We start from the raw sequence: 15,214 nt of genomic DNA, 5'->3' as shown, positions 1-15,214 counted from the left end.
ATATTAATCACAATAATGGCAATAGCATGCTCAATATTGTTGATTTTTAATTAACATATTTTAAACAAATGAACTAATTTTGAGGCAGTTGCAATCCTTTGTATTTATTATACTATTTTAATTATATATACCTACATACATACTTATGTAAGTAAATAATCACTGTAATTATGTATTTTATGTGTTGTGTTCGCTATATTCCTATTTATGCTGGGTATAGGCAAAAACAAAAAGGAAATATGTATTATCATACTCTGAATTTATGTAATAAAATATGGTAAATCACAACAGTGGGTTTTAATTATTTTTATAATGTACACTATTATTTTAACAATATCACTTGCACCTTTTCAGGATATATATGTATATGTATGTATGCAAACTCCGCGAGACAAAAACAAAAAAATTCAAAACACACGGAAATTATAGCAAAACTACGTTCTTAATTTTTAGCTCTGCCGTAAAAACTCAGTGCAATGTAGAATAACAATTCTCTTTTATTTGTTAACCACAGTATTATTCTGCAATGACCTGGATTTTGTAAATAATATTTTGAATTAATTATATCTTTTAAATTTCAAAGTCCTTTTAGAGAAACCCTGCCGTCAGAGAGAAAGAGTAAATATTCGGTTTTACTATATTTTGTCCATAGTCTCACGAATATATTATTTTTTTTTGTGTGTAAAATTTAACGTCGCACGGAGAAATCAAACTGCTTACAGATTTTTTTGAACAAATTTAATAAAAAAAGTAAGTATGCATAATTTGTTTTAATATTTCCTTGCCACGAATCACGTAATGTATTTAATATTCTCACGATCCACATTAAACAAGTAATGTAATAAATTTTTTTAGAGACAAGCTTTTACTAGTGGCTAATAAATAAGAAAAATCAACACCCGCACCTCGTCGGCTAAGTTTTTTTAAGTTATTTTACTATTATAGGTTCTAAATATGAACCATATCGGATCATAAATACGTGCTTTCAAATATCTCGAAACCCGCGCCACTTACCGTATTAATTCAATTTTCATATTCCATTGTCATTGGGTTCTGAGCCATGTGTGAAGTGTCAAGCCTCTGGCTCATCGAAAAGTTGGTAAAACATTAATTGCAAGATTTGATTACACATAGGGGAAACTTAATAAAAGCTTGTAAAAAAAATATGTTCAAATCCCATTTCCACTCCGCCAATATTACTACCTAACCTAACTCAGTTATATACAGATCATATTTAAATACAATCATAAAATAAATGGCATTCGTAAAACTTCAAAAGTCTAGCACTTACATTTGATTCGCTGGTTCTGTTTTAGGTATTCCATGTAATAAGCATATCTTTCCTCAGTGCCTGTGTGAAAGTTTTTAGAATTCCCATGGAGTCAAAATGAAGATTCAACTCACATGGTACATAATTACGTTTCCGAATTTCGCTTCACTCGTTCGTATTTACCCGAATAACGCATTGGAGAATTGAATTCTTCGCTTTGTTTAATAAAACTATATTACCACATTTACTTGTAATTTTGTAATACAAATTTCACGAAAAACAAAGAAATTCACGCACCGGAGCTGTGATTAGATTTTGTCAAAAGCGGAAGGAAATCTAAAGGGAAGGAAATAATACAGTGGCTACACTTTAATTTAAATTGCTACCGGCCGTTGTATGCGCGTTTTAAGCCGCCACTGGATAGTAAACGGCGTCAAATTTATTTTCAACGGCACCATCTGTTCATTTCTTATTCACGCTGGCAATGCGCTCATCCAAAACAACGACAAAAGGAAACTTCTTGCAAAGTGCCTTAATTTTACAAATAATCGTATTGGATACTAATTAATATGATTAAAACTTTGTTAATTCCATTGTAGTGATAGCAATAGAAACAAACGTGTGTATAATATTGAATTGTGTGGTTGGACGAATCTAAAATATGGCACTGCTATGAAACTTGCTAAAGTGCAGGCAGTATACGCAAAAGCAAAAACAAAAAAAGAAAACTCGACAAGCAACAGGAAGTTCCTTGAACAAAAATATACAAGTAGGGCCAACAAGTGATTATTGACCAGTAAACAAACAAAAACTACTTTTTCGGCGATAACTTACCTTCATCGATACATATTGAATAGTACAGCCACCATGTTGAATTGTTTCAGCGCAATGAGTGTGCCCACATTGGGAGAGATGGAGCAAACCATTTGTATGCTTGAACGTGGCACCATTATCACCAAGCTCTATTCTAAGCATCGCCCAGAACAGCGTCGTCTGATGTTGGTGCGGGAAACTCGTCAGCTTCTGTGGTCTTCAGTTATGGCGGATACACGTACCGATTATGAAGGATCGCTGGAGTTGCGTGAAATACGAGAGATACGAGTTGGAAAGTGCTCGAAAGAATTTCGCAATTGTGCTGAAGATTCGAAACGCTTCGAGCCGGCCAAGTGCTTTGTCGTGCTACATGGGAGTGCATTTAAACTAAAGACCTTCTCAGTTGTAGCACTATCGGAACAAGAGGCAGACAATTGGGTACGCGGTCTTCGCTACATGGTGCAGGACACCGTGACTGCACCCTATCCACTGCAAGTAGAACGTTGGCTTCGTCGTGAATATTATGCTATTGAAAACTCAAGCATGCAGTCTTCCAAAGATGGTGGTCAGGTAACAGTTAAAGATTTTAAAACGTTTTTGGCGAGTATAAGCTGCAAAATGACCACCAGCAAGCTGATGGAATGTTTCTCTGAAGATGATGTTAGGCGTAAAAATGACTTACGCTTTGATGATTTTTCCAGATTGTACCGAAAGTTATTGTTGCCACATAACTTTCTGGAAGAAATCTTTTATAGCACACCTGGCACATTTCCATACTCGAAAAATGGCGAAGCAGTAACACTACGTGAATTCCAAAACTTTTTGATACAGGAGCAACATGAGATTATGGGACGCGATGATGCATCCGTTTCCAACTTCATACGTGACTTCTTGCAAGACGTTGAACGCGATGTGCAAGAGCCTTATTTCACACCGAGTGAATTTCTTGATTATCTCTTCTCTAAACACAACGATCTCTGGGATCGGAACTGTGACCGTATTTACATGGACATGAAACAACCTATATCTGCCTACTGGATAGCGTCGTCGCACAACACTTATCTCACCGGCGACCAGTTTTCCAGTGAATCGTCATGTGAAGCGTATGCGCGAGCTTTGCGCATGGGTTGTCGTTGTATAGAGCTAGATTGCTGGAATGGGGCCGATAATCTGCCTTATATTTTTCACGGCCACACGATGACTTCAAAAATTAAATTTAAAGATGTGATCAAAACGATAAAAGAACACGCGTTTGTAACTTCCGAGTATCCAGTGATTTTATCAATTGAGCAGAACTGTTCATTGGAGCAGCAGCGTAACATGGCGCAGGCGTTAATTGAGGTATGAATACATTAAAAAAGCAAAATTTAAAGCTTTTAGCATAATTATCAACATCTAAATTTTTTATTTTTAGGTCTTCGGTGACATGCTGCTGACCCAGCGTTGTGATCGCGCCGAGGTACAACTTCCATCGCCACATCAACTGCGTCGCAAGATTATACTTAAACACAAAAAACTGCCCGAATATGAAGACGGTTGCCCTGGTGGGCCGAGTATAGTCGGTGGTGGCTCTGGTATCTCGTCGAACAGTGGAAGTAGATCGTCCATCAGTGGTGGTACTGGTGATGATAATGAAAACGTTCGCAATTTCCTTAAAGAGGGAATGTTATACTTCAAGGATCCGGTGGACAAGGCTTGGAACCTGTATCATTTTGTATTAACACAGCAGCAATTAATTTATTCTTCGCACACTGACGAAAATAATGTTGGAAGCGCTGATGACGATGACAACGCTATGTCCCAGGGTTCATCATTAGCATTAATGCCCAAATCGAAGGATAATTTTGTCAATGATGAGCTGCACTTTGGTGAAAATTGGTTCCATGGAAAATTGGAAGGTAATTCAGCTAAATTTGAAATCTTGAATTTGCATTAAGTTTTTTTTTCAAAAAAAAAAATCAAAATTAGGTGGTCGTCAAGAGGCTGATCAACTCTTGGAGGCATATAAGCATCTTGGTGATGGCACATTTTTAGTGCGCGAGTCTGCCACGTTTGTGGGTGATTATAGTTTGTCATTTTGGCGTCGCAATCGCCCTAATCACTGTCGCATTAAGCTGAAACATGAGAATGGCGCCACCAAATACTATTTAGTCGATAATTTTGTCTTCGATTCGCTGTACTCACTTATTGTGTACTATCGTAAAAACATGCTACGCAGCTCAGAGTTCTCGATCACGCTGAAGGAGCCAGTGCCGCAACCCAAAAAGCATGAAACACAGGAATGGTTTCATCCAAATACAACCAAAGAACAGGCAGAGCAAGTGCTCATCAAACTCGATGTGGGTTCATTCCTTGTGCGTCCCTCGGTACAAAGTACTAATGCATTTGTCATATCATTCACAATAAATCGCAAAATCAAGCATTGCCGCATCATGCAGGAGGGTCGCCTCTATGTTGTGGACACCATACAATTTGAATCTCTTGTATCGCTAGTCAATTATTACATGAGAAACCCGCTTTATCGAAATGTTAAACTGATGTACCCGGTGTCTCAAGAATTACTGCGTCAAAAGCTCTTGGCCTGTCAGATATCCATGGAGCATCATAATGGCGGTGACTTCAATGATGCATCCAGCTATATGGATCCTAGTTTGGATGATCGTGTGACATGTAAAGCGCTTTATAGTTACAAAGCTAATAAACCGGACGAATTGTCATTTCCAAAGCATGCGATTATCACAAATGTGCAAAGAAATACGTCAATGTGGTGGCGCGGCGATTATGGCGGCATGGTGCAGCGTCACTTTCCGGCAAATTATGTTAAGGTAAGTAGTAAATTTTTTTAACAAGACAAGATGAAATGATTAAACGGATAAGTATCTGGATTTTCTGGTCTGTCTCCGTGTTGGAGTCATAACAGATAAACTAATCCTGAACGTACATATGTATTTCTGCGTTTAAACAAAATACATTACAATAGTTTCCTTTACAGGTGATAGACTCTGCCGGCGATGATTACAATTCGTTTAGCGATGAAAATAACAGCGAAAATGTCTCACGCACCGATTCCATTGACATACATGGCGCCATTGTACACTTGTCTGAATCAAATGAGCCGGGCATTTTGTTCCAGTTGCAAATTCAGACACCCACCATGCAAAATTCATTTATCATAGGGTTTGATAATCAAGAGTTGGCTTACGATTGGATCAAAGCCATACAGGAGGGCGCGCAAATCGCCAATCAACTGGCGACAGAACGTCGTAAGAAAGAACGTTCTGCACGTGTAGCCAAGGAGATGTCCGATTTGATCATATACTTCCGCAGTGTGCCATTCCGTGAACATTCCTGGGTATTCTACGAAATGTCCAGCTTCCCAGAAACCAAAGCCGAGAAACAGTTCCTGCAGCAAAACTGTATGCTCTTTCTACAATATCACCGCAACCAAATCAGTCGCGTTTATCCAAAGGGTCAACGTTTAGATTCATCTAATTTCAATCCGGTACCATTTTGGAATGTGGGTTCACAAATGATTGCACTCAACTACCAAACCGGTGACAAAGCCATGCAACTGAATCAAGCGAAATTTCGAGACAATGGTAATTGTGGTTATTTGCTAAAGCCAAAATTTATGCAAGTCGATGGCTTTGATCCGAATAACCCACTAGCCATCAGCGCATTGGAGGAGCGATTCATAACGATACGTATCATTGCCGGAAGGCATTTGTTCCGCGGCGGCAAATCAAATAATCCGTTAGTTACGGTGGAAATATGCGGCGCTAGTTTTGATACGGGCACTAAGCACCGTACTAAAGTAAGCGAGAATGGCTTCAATCCAGTGTGGAATGAAAGCTGTGAGTTCACCGTTCGCAATCCACATTTCGCGCTGCTACGTTTCGAAGTACAGGACGAAGATATGTTTGCAGAGACGCATTTCATTGCAGAGGCATGTTATCCATTGAATTGCATTCGAACGGGTTATCGCAGCGTCACGCTGCGCAATAAATTTAGCGAGGAGCTGGAGTTGGCATCGCTGCTAGTGCATGTTGACGTGAAACATGCCCCCACGAGTGCGGCTAATGAGCACACCGTTGTGGTGGGATTCTAAAGAAGAAGAAGAAAAAAACTTGAATAAGAAAAACTCTTCCACTATGTGTTAGCAAGTGCCTTAAATTATCCCACGAGCAGATGTAGCCAAGTATCCTTGGATTCGGAGTGTGTGTATGTGTTTTTTAACAAGCGATCAAATCTAACACTACTTTTATAATTATAGTTCGCAGTTCAAAACAATTTTAGAACTTTGCATTGCTAGCAGATTAAAGATTCTCGCACATCTTTCCTTAAAACGCAGCTAGGTATTGAAAAAAATGCTTTAGTGGACTTGAAGCACTGAAACTTTTCTTCCATTGACTAATTATTGCAAACGTATAAAGACTTAACATTTTTATATATCTATCTATACTTTTTAAGCAGAATGTACTTCGTATACATATTACATATATTTTTTTTATATTAAGTTTTGCATATTGTATCTATGCATTGTATTATTAACGCATCTTTAGCATAATTTATAAACAAAACAGATTAAAACAAAAAGCATGCGAAGCTTTTTTTTCGTAATCCTTCTTAATGAGAGCAGCAAGATAGATTCAGCAGCCGTTCTCAATTTAAAGTATCTTTTATTAACAAAAACCGGAAGCCAACTTCATAAGCATCAGAACAAATTTGAGGTTATGGCATACCCATTATGTAGCTTTATGATCAGAAAGAACAGCAGGGACCAACGGGTAATTTATGGAGCATTAAGTAGCGTTTTTTACCGAAGGCATTTGTTGAAATTTTTTTAGCTCAAGCACTTCCCAAAAATTGAACGTCAGTTGTTTTTAATATGTAGCCAAATGTTTTCTATTTTATAACTTTTCTGTAAGCATTAACATATGCAAGCAAAATTATCAACATATTTCTAGACCACTCTTAGACTGAAAATACTTTTCTTGCACGAATTAGTTGGATGGTATAAGAGCAACGTTTAATTAATGCATAAAGCATCTTCAGCTTAACAAAATATTTATCTTACTATGAAGCGACAATTAAGTTTACAAATATAGGTTTGCATATATGAAACTACTTGTGTACAAAACCGGACTCCAATAACTGGCTGCCTAGGGTATTGTATTTCTTACTCCTTCAATATAAGTACATACATATCAATGTCAATGCTTCCAAATATTTTAGTAATATTACGTGACTAAATGCATTTTTTCTCACCAGACTTTTTATTAATATAAATGTGTATAATGATTTTACTCTAATTTCTTGAAGTGTAATAATTCATATATAAACAATACATATAGTAAAACAAATTCTATGTATAAAATAATAAATGTATGCAAAAAACAAGCAATTGCTCGTATGTATCACTTTAATTATTGAAAAAATATTTTCGCGCTACATAAGTTGCAATAGAGCAGATTATACTCCATTTGATGTGCATTTATGCGGCGTTCGGTCAGCGCAAGCGTTTGTTGCAACTTTTCCGTATCATTGTTTTGTGTTGCAAGCGCTGCTTTTGAGTTACTTTTCGCGCCGCCTCGTGTGTTAGTCGACTTTTTAATATCCTGCAACATTTCTTGTATTTTGCGACGCTCCGCATTGAAACGTTCACGCACCGTTGCGAACCAATGTAACGCATAGAAGTCATCGATTTGATTTAATAGCTTTAAAATGTATGCTAAACCTACGGCGAAGCCATCATCGAAGAGCACCGCTTCATGGCGATCCTTCTTATTGATTTTCTCTTTGACACTCAACATATGCTCCACATAATTTAAAGCGAGTGCCGGCACAATGAGAAAGAAATTTTTCAAATGTAGATTGTGTGGATTACGGAAGAAGGGATGGAATGCTTCCACAAGTAACTGAAATATTTAAATATGCATTTTCGTTTTTAAGAACAACATCTTATTGCACATTTTACAACTCACTTTAAAGTAATCTGTACTATCAGAGAAGCTCTTCACTAAATTGCTGATATTCGCTTCGAAATTCTCAGCCGCCGCCACAGTAACATTATGCAATTCTTGTTCGCGACAAGCAGACATAAATTGCAAATTCTCATCGAACTTTGGTAGATAAAGGCTGGCGCTGTAGTTGGCATGTATGCTGCCAGAACGCACCAAGCGTATGTAGCCCATAGCATTGCCTGCGCAATATCCATTTACATATGTATGCAAGTATGTAACTGCATTCGGAAATAAGCGAATAATTTATTAATTAACTACTTACCCACATGAGTTATAACTTTTCGGAAGAGATCCATGTATGTTTGACCATCACTGGATAAACCCAATTTGCGTATATCCTTATTGAAGGCTTCGGCACGCTCGTAGGCATAAAGCGGATAGCTTTTTGATTGTTTGCGCTCAGCATAGGCGCGCAATTCTTTCATCAGCCGCGATTTGATTTGTTCGTCGTAAAGAAATTGTGAGAAAGTGTAAAATTTTTGCCGCAAAAATTGATATGTAAAATTGACGGTGGTGTTGATGACACCCGTGCCGTGTGTGCGTAATGAATTAGCAACATGCCGTATGCCAATCGAGTCCAGATGCTTGTTGGCGCTCTTTTGTTCGACAAATATTTGGGAATTCATGTTGTAGACGTATTTAGAGACAAAGATATGAATTTTTCGCATTATCTCCAAAATGTCGATGCCCTTAAAGTTAATATGTTAATATTATAATATGTATTTGTTGACTTTCTAAGCCTATAATCTTGAACCTGCTCCAAAGTTTGGTTTGGCAAATAGTCCTCAACTGGTTTCAGCATTAAACGCGTGTTGGCCAGATGACGCATCTCTTCGTAAGTTTTCCAGTCGTGCAGTGATATGGTGGTGAGATTATAAAACATGGCGCTTAAGTAATTTTCGACGTGATCTAAAAACAATTCAGTAAAAATTAATTTTCAGAGGCACACAACTATGGAGAAACTTGGTTATGCCTAACTTAAAGTGCAGCTACTTAGATAACGGCAATAATTTGAATAACCTTTTAAAATCACATAATTTCCATTTAGCTGAATTGGGCAGGCAGTGATCAGCTCGCGATAATCGTCAATACCCTGGTCAAATGGACTCATCTTCTCCAGCTGTAAATTTGAATGCACCTCTAAACGCAAAAATGTTTCGATTTGTGCACATAATTTGCTGACGATTTCGCTACGAAGACTATCGTAAGTTGCCCTTTCTAGACATTTTTGCAATTTAATCTCATTTAACCCCAAATTGGTAAGAGCTCTGCCACAGTCGTTGAAAGCATGCAAAATATACTGTAAATATAAACCTAAGTATATTACTCATAACTGTAAAATAAAGCAAAAATTCAAACCTGGAATGAGTTCAAGTCCAACTTGCGTTCTACCACCTGCTTCAGATACGCTGAAAGCACCGATTGATGCCAATAGATGAATGTCGTATCACAAAACTCTTCCACGTTTCGCTGAAAGTCTGCTAGCGTTAGAATTCGTGACATTAACAATTGAAAACGTTCGCACTGATCGTGTGGCAATGTGCGATTGTTCAAATTTGTTGCATTCACTGCCAGTTTTGTAATAAGTGTGCGCGTCTTTGTTGGTGGACCTGTCATGCACTTCTCAGCAACGCGCAGCGCAGCCAAAGCGTCGACATTACGATCATGCATTTTGGCCGCTGTAATGCGTTTCTACAATAAAACATATTTATACCCTTTTTTTTCAATATAATCCTAACGTTTTCTCCAATTACCTTGCAAAGGTTCAGCAAATGCAACACTTTATACTGTAAGTACTGTAGCACACATTGTATCACCTTTGCGATGACATCCATGTACTGTTGAAATACCTCTTGTATATTTTTCAGCAATTCAATAAGTTTGCAAATACACTGCAATGTTGATCTAGCCATTGGTGACTGCAACGCTACATGCATATTTACCAAACCTTTTACCAGGCAACTTATTTTCAAGGCATAACGTAATCCAAGCAGCAGCAGAGCAGCTAGCTCCTTAAATTGATGTACTGTTAGTTCGAACGGGCCAGTGCTTAGTGATTTGCGCACATTTAACGTCCAAAGCAGCACTTGTGAGCAATAGTTACGACAGTCACGTGGCAGTGATTGCACCTGTGTTTGCACGTAATGCTGGCGCAATCGTTTGATATCTTGTAAAAGGCGCTCATGTGGCTTGACCAATGAAGTAGCGTGGCGCCGCAGAAATGTGATGGGTTGCCAAGCTACATTACCCACCAATATGATGCCTTGATGTTTTTGATTTAGTTCCAGTAAATGTTTTACATGTTTACTTTCAACTTGTCCGCAGAAATCATGGAATACTACGCAAAAGGCATTCAGGCGTACGAGTAATTTGTGTTCACAGAATTCAGACACATCGTGTTTGGTTATAATAGCCAAGCATTGTTTCATATACTCATTACACTGGCTTGTAAGTTGACCAATACCCTTTGGGCCGACTTTGTCTTTCAATGCAAAAGTGCTGTCAAGAAAACTCTGTAAGGAAAATTCTACATAGATATTTAGAGTACGTGGCAGTAAAAGAGTTTTACATACTTGAAACACAGCATTTGAAAATAGAAAATCAAATTCCTCCAAACAGTTTTTTAATCCATTCAGCTCGCTTTTAGTGCAAATTTCCATGCAATTTCTATTGTGCGCTACTGTATCTACAGTTTTCTTGTACGTCTGCCAAAAGCGGCAGAAATTTGAGCCCGCCAAAATTTCGTTAAAGATTAGAATTTGTAATAACAAGTCTGCCAGATAGTCAAATACATCCTACACGAAGGATTAAAAGGATATGCATAAGTGTTGATTTTGTTATGTACAGTTCTATTTTGTAAGTACCACAAATCGAAACTCCATATTTTTGTTATCTTCCGTGGCACAGTATGCGCCACATTGATGCAATAAATTGTTGCCCAAAACTATGAAGCGTTGTAATAAAAACTGAATATCGCAGAGGAATTGCATGGAATCGCTCATTTGTAGCAAAATGTCATTGGTCTGTTTTGTGGCATCTGTGGTGCCACACCCATCTTCATTTGTTAATAGCACACATAAATTCTCATCAATGTAAAGGAACTTTAACTGCATTTGCTGTGCTTTTTGTACTAATTCATCGACTTCCGCGCAGAGATGACCGAAAGTGAGAAGTGTTTTGTTCAATAAACGATCTGATTCAAGTATACGCAGCAATATGAGCTGCTCTTGATTTGTGGAAAAGTTCACCTCTACAAGAGATTGAGATGTGGGCGTTGTCCTAATTGACGGTAACTGTGTTGTCTTCTGAAGGAGCGGATGCAATCTCTTATCATGAAAATCCAAGAATGTACCAAATTTCTTCAACTGCTCCTCAGCCGATGAAACTGTTTATTAGATTAAAGCTTTTTAGAGATTTTTAAATTAAAAAATATTATTGGTACTTACTAATTTCAGCTTGTTCCATCATTTCAGCACTGAAGTGTATAATTTGAAAGGCTTTTAACAAAATAATGCATTTTTTTAAGGAGAAATTGCAACAAAAGTAAAGTGAAGAATCAAAATCAAAACAAAAACTAATGGCTGTCAGACCTTGCTTGCTAATTTAACCCATTAGCAGTAAATTGAAAGTTTATGGAAATTCGATCAGATATTCAGCCTCATTGCGTGAGTCGTAAATTATGCTAAATTGTACGACCCGACAACATTGGCATTGTCTACTGTCGTGCTGAAATAAGTAAACGACGAAAATCGTCGAAAAATATGCAGTGCTGCCAAGTTTTTCCGTATTAATACACTAGTCGAGTGGAAATTTTAGGAAATGACGTGAAATTTTCGATACGATTCGACTCTCAAAAAACGACTTGTGTTCGGCACGACTCTCGCAATGAGTCTGATCAATTTCTAAAAATACAGGAATAAGTAAATCCATATATGAAAACTGTGTGCAATAGGCTCTGGAAGAGCAATGAGATGGACAAATTGCAAAGCCAAGGCATATTAAGTCCTCTTTCAGACACGTCAAGTCTTGAAGGCAATTTTTTCGCATTCTATTTTGTGTTTTCAACTTTAATTGAATTCAAGTTCTTGATTCTTTAAATGAGACAATGAAGCAACGAAAAGATCAAAAGAGACAAGAAAACTTGAAACGAATTGACGGTACGGAGGTATCTGTACTCTTCCCCTCTTTTCTCACCTCCTTCGCCTACGAACGAGCAGACTTGAAAGCAAGACTTGACGTGTCTGAAAGGGGACTAATGTGCCTTGTGCAAAGCAATAAAAAATTGCGGGTTACCAAATGCAACCCTGCGCAGGTAGTTGTAATTGTGACAGCGACTTGCCAAAATGAAAAGGGATAGTGTAATTTGATTTCCTCCGGAAGCGAAATTTTGTGAATATGTCCGATTTCGTTGAAACAAATTAAAGTATAAGTGTAATGCATATTTATCAAAGAGATATGTACATTTCCGCAATTAACCGAGAATGAGACTGACGATTGATTTAACCTTGCGTGCATCTAATTACGTTCGCCTTCAACAAGTGGGCTTTATACGAACTCCGGGACGGTATATCTAAGCCAGTGCATGTGTTTTTCTATTTCTGCAGTGAATTCATTAAACATAGCGTGTTTTTATTAATTTTGACGTAGAATACTTATCTGTGCTACATGTGAAGTATGACATATCGTCGCATTGTGGATAGGCGGGTGTGCCTACCAAATTCTAGGTCTGCAGACATGTATGAAGAAAATTGAAAAATTTCAATTTCTCTGCTCGTTGTTGCGACAGGTATGAATGTTTAAGGTATCCACACACCTACGCGATTCTGTCGGTGCGAATCTTTTCCGATAAAATTTACAACAATGCCGACCATAGTTTTAAATGAGGAACGCCACACTTATGCGATTTTGCTGCAACGATTTATTCGAGCATTCACAGTTCTTCTTTTGGTTGTGCCGAAATCGCAGACTCCGCGTTTTGAGAACGAAAAAGGTCAATAGAAGGATTTTACAATATTAAAACAAAAGTGAACGTAAGAAAACAAAACATATTTGATGTAGAAAAGTTAAGAATTTTATTTCTTTTTTAAAAAATATTTTTTGTTTGTCTATAAATTGACAGTTTTTACTGCGATAAAATCGCACAGATGTGTGCGTACTTGCGTTTTCGTAGCAGTAATGTCTGTAGCATCACAAACAGTGCGGATTCGTTGTGACAGAATCGCATAGGTGTGTGGATGCCTTTATAGTACACAATGCAGACAGAACTTCATATTTGTGTAAAAAAATACAAACCCAGCAAACATTTGGACTCACAAATAAGCCAATTAATTTTATTTTTTAAACTGATTCGCATTATATCTTTACAGAGCACTATTTCGTGTAAAAGAATAACAGAAGAGCCCATGCGAGATTAACCAATAAAATAATAAATTTTAAGGTTTAATTTTTTAATAATACCTTTATGTAACTACATACATATATCATATATCGTCACCTGAAAAGCAAAAAGACATAACAAACATCGTCGCTGAAATGAAAAAAGTCTTAACTTATAAAAATTCAAAATCCACTTTTTGATTTATGTGATGGATTTCATGAAGAATGAAAAAAATTATTAGTGTAAGTACATATATGCATATGTGTGTATGACAGAAACTTTCGACAACTTTCCTTTACGTTGTGTGCGCCACTCCCGACTGCTTTACAAAAATGGGAAAAACTGTAAAGTTTCGCTTGTTTTGAGTAGATGAAGGCAGTGACTTTAGCCTTTCCGTGTTGCCGGAGAAGAGGGGCCCGCCAAGGGTATATATCATTTCTTCTGTGTTACCGGAGAATAGGCCTTAAAGGAAAGTCGCCCCGAAACTTTTGAAAATTGTTTATTGGAAAAAACGGTATTAGCATATTCACCGAAAAAAACCTACAAATATGGCTCCATAACGAGCCGTATGCGTGGGCAATAAGAGTCCAGTATGAATAATTTGTGCCTCTAAATATTTACTGGGAAGAAGTAGATCCGTATGCCGTGATGTTCGCTCACTTCAACGGTTACAACGAAATGATGTTTGAACAACTTGTCGCATGGTGTATACTTAACTGACATGCGACTAAGTATGCATACAAGTCTGATTGTGTATATTCTGCTTTACGTTTCGGTATGGATGTCATGCTCAAATGTTGTAGTTGTAATTTTTAGAGCTTCACAAAAACGCTTATTGCATGAGAACTAATGAAGCGATTTCAAAGAAAACAGTAGCGTTTCAAAGACAAATATCCAAACTTACCGACAGATTCATTTTTGTAAGTGATCGGTTCGGTTTATGCCGTAGAAACAACGGTAAATATTGGCTTATTTTGTGGACACTTTTGAGCCTTTAAAGTACTCTAGTAACTCAGGTTTTCCAGATATAACTTTCATTTTCGGAACTAAAGTTCTTTTGAGCAATATAAATATTATTGTGTATAAATTTTATATAAATTGGACAAAAATTTAAAATTTATTGTTTTGAAGTAGGTAACTTAATTTCTAAACTACATGTAGGAGGGTTGCCACGTTATTTAAAAATTCAATTCAAGTTCAATTATTGGAAGTAGATAATAATCTGCCTTATCATGAGTTTCGCCTGAAAAAAAATTCACCCGAAAATTTATCATCCGCCTATAGTAAAACCATGGAAACCAGATGTGAAAAGTGAACCGGTTCGGGGAAAATGAAACTCATGATAAGGCTGAATATGTATCACAGAACGGGCGTTGGACGAAAAAGGTTTAAAAAGGTTTTAGTTTGAAAATATGTTTAACAGGGTTACCACCTGTTTACAAAGTTGGCCCTGAAAAATTTTTATTTCTAAACTGCATATAGGAGCATTCCCACCCGTTTACATAATCAGTGAACTTGATTTAAGGCAATTAAAACATTTAAATATGTATGTACGTCGATATGAGTGTCAGATGACAGAGGTTGTGGTTTGGAAATAAAATATGTAATAATAATAATGCAAAATATCTTGAAGAGAGTTGCCACCTGTTTACAAAGTTAAATTTAAAGTATACAGTATAGTAAATGAATTACACAGGAAAAATGTACCCGTACTCCAAAATCCTGTAAATG

The 15,214-nt window shown here is 37.2% G+C and overlaps 2 protein-coding genes across 2 annotated transcripts; one reads left to right on the top strand and one right to left on the bottom strand.

Annotated features, from left to right (window-relative positions):
• Positions 1-1,521: 1,521 nt before the first annotated feature.
• On the top strand, positions 1,522-7,324 carry LOC118733615 (1-phosphatidylinositol 4,5-bisphosphate phosphodiesterase gamma-1). Its single transcript, XM_036463083.1, has 4 exons — positions 1,522-3,424; positions 3,498-3,981; positions 4,052-4,908; positions 5,076-7,324. Exons 1-4 carry the CDS (start codon positions 2,138-2,140, stop codon positions 6,189-6,191), a joined length of 3,744 nt encoding a protein of 1,247 aa, XP_036318976.1. The 5' UTR covers positions 1,522-2,137; the 3' UTR covers positions 6,192-7,324.
• Positions 7,325-7,478: 154 nt separating this feature from the next.
• On the bottom strand, positions 7,479-11,870 carry LOC118733616 (WASH complex subunit 4). Its single transcript, XM_036463084.1, has 10 exons — positions 11,553-11,870; positions 10,971-11,491; positions 10,680-10,901; positions 9,861-10,619; positions 9,466-9,798; positions 9,127-9,406; positions 8,861-9,015; positions 8,369-8,795; positions 8,068-8,285; positions 7,479-8,001 (listed from the first exon to the last, which is right to left on the bottom strand). Exons 1-10 carry the CDS (start codon positions 11,572-11,574, stop codon positions 7,510-7,512), a joined length of 3,429 nt encoding a protein of 1,142 aa, XP_036318977.1. The 5' UTR covers positions 11,575-11,870; the 3' UTR covers positions 7,479-7,509.
• Positions 11,871-15,214: the final 3,344 nt, after the last annotated feature.

Source organism: Rhagoletis pomonella, unplaced genomic scaffold, assembly GCF_013731165.1.
Source record: "Rhagoletis pomonella isolate Grant_MI unplaced genomic scaffold, Rhpom_1.0 Rhpom_scaffold_00002, whole genome shotgun sequence".
Classification (NCBI taxonomy): Eukaryota; Metazoa; Arthropoda; class Insecta; order Diptera; family Tephritidae; genus Rhagoletis; species Rhagoletis pomonella.
The sequence above is the reverse complement of the archived record's forward strand: the minus strand, read 5'-3'. Positions and strand labels throughout refer to the sequence as shown.

What these genes read in the sequence shown, in the direction of transcription:
- LOC118733615 (XM_036463083.1), top strand. Translation starts at nt 2,138, where the DNA reads ATGTTGAATTGTTTCAGCGCAATGAGTGTGCCCACATTGGGAGAGATG. An exon ending in TGGCGCAGGCGTTAATTGAG is followed by an intron (nt 3,425 to 3,497) that starts GTATGAATACAT and finishes TTTTATTTTTAG; the next exon opens with GTCTTCGGTGACATGCTGCT. An exon ending in GTTCCATGGAAAATTGGAAG is followed by an intron (nt 3,982 to 4,051) that starts GTAATTCAGCTA and finishes AATCAAAATTAG; the next exon opens with GTGGTCGTCAAGAGGCTGAT.
- LOC118733616 (XM_036463084.1), bottom strand. Translation starts at nt 11,574, where the DNA reads ATGATGGAACAAGCTGAAATTA. An exon ending in ATATGGAGTTTCGATTTGTG is followed by an intron (nt 10,902 to 10,970) that starts GTACTTACAAAA and finishes TCCTTCGTGTAG; the next exon opens with GATGTATTTGACTATCTGGC. An exon ending in ATTTGCTGAACCTTTGCAAG is followed by an intron (nt 9,799 to 9,860) that starts GTAATTGGAGAA and finishes GTTTTATTGTAG; the next exon opens with AAACGCATTACAGCGGCCAA.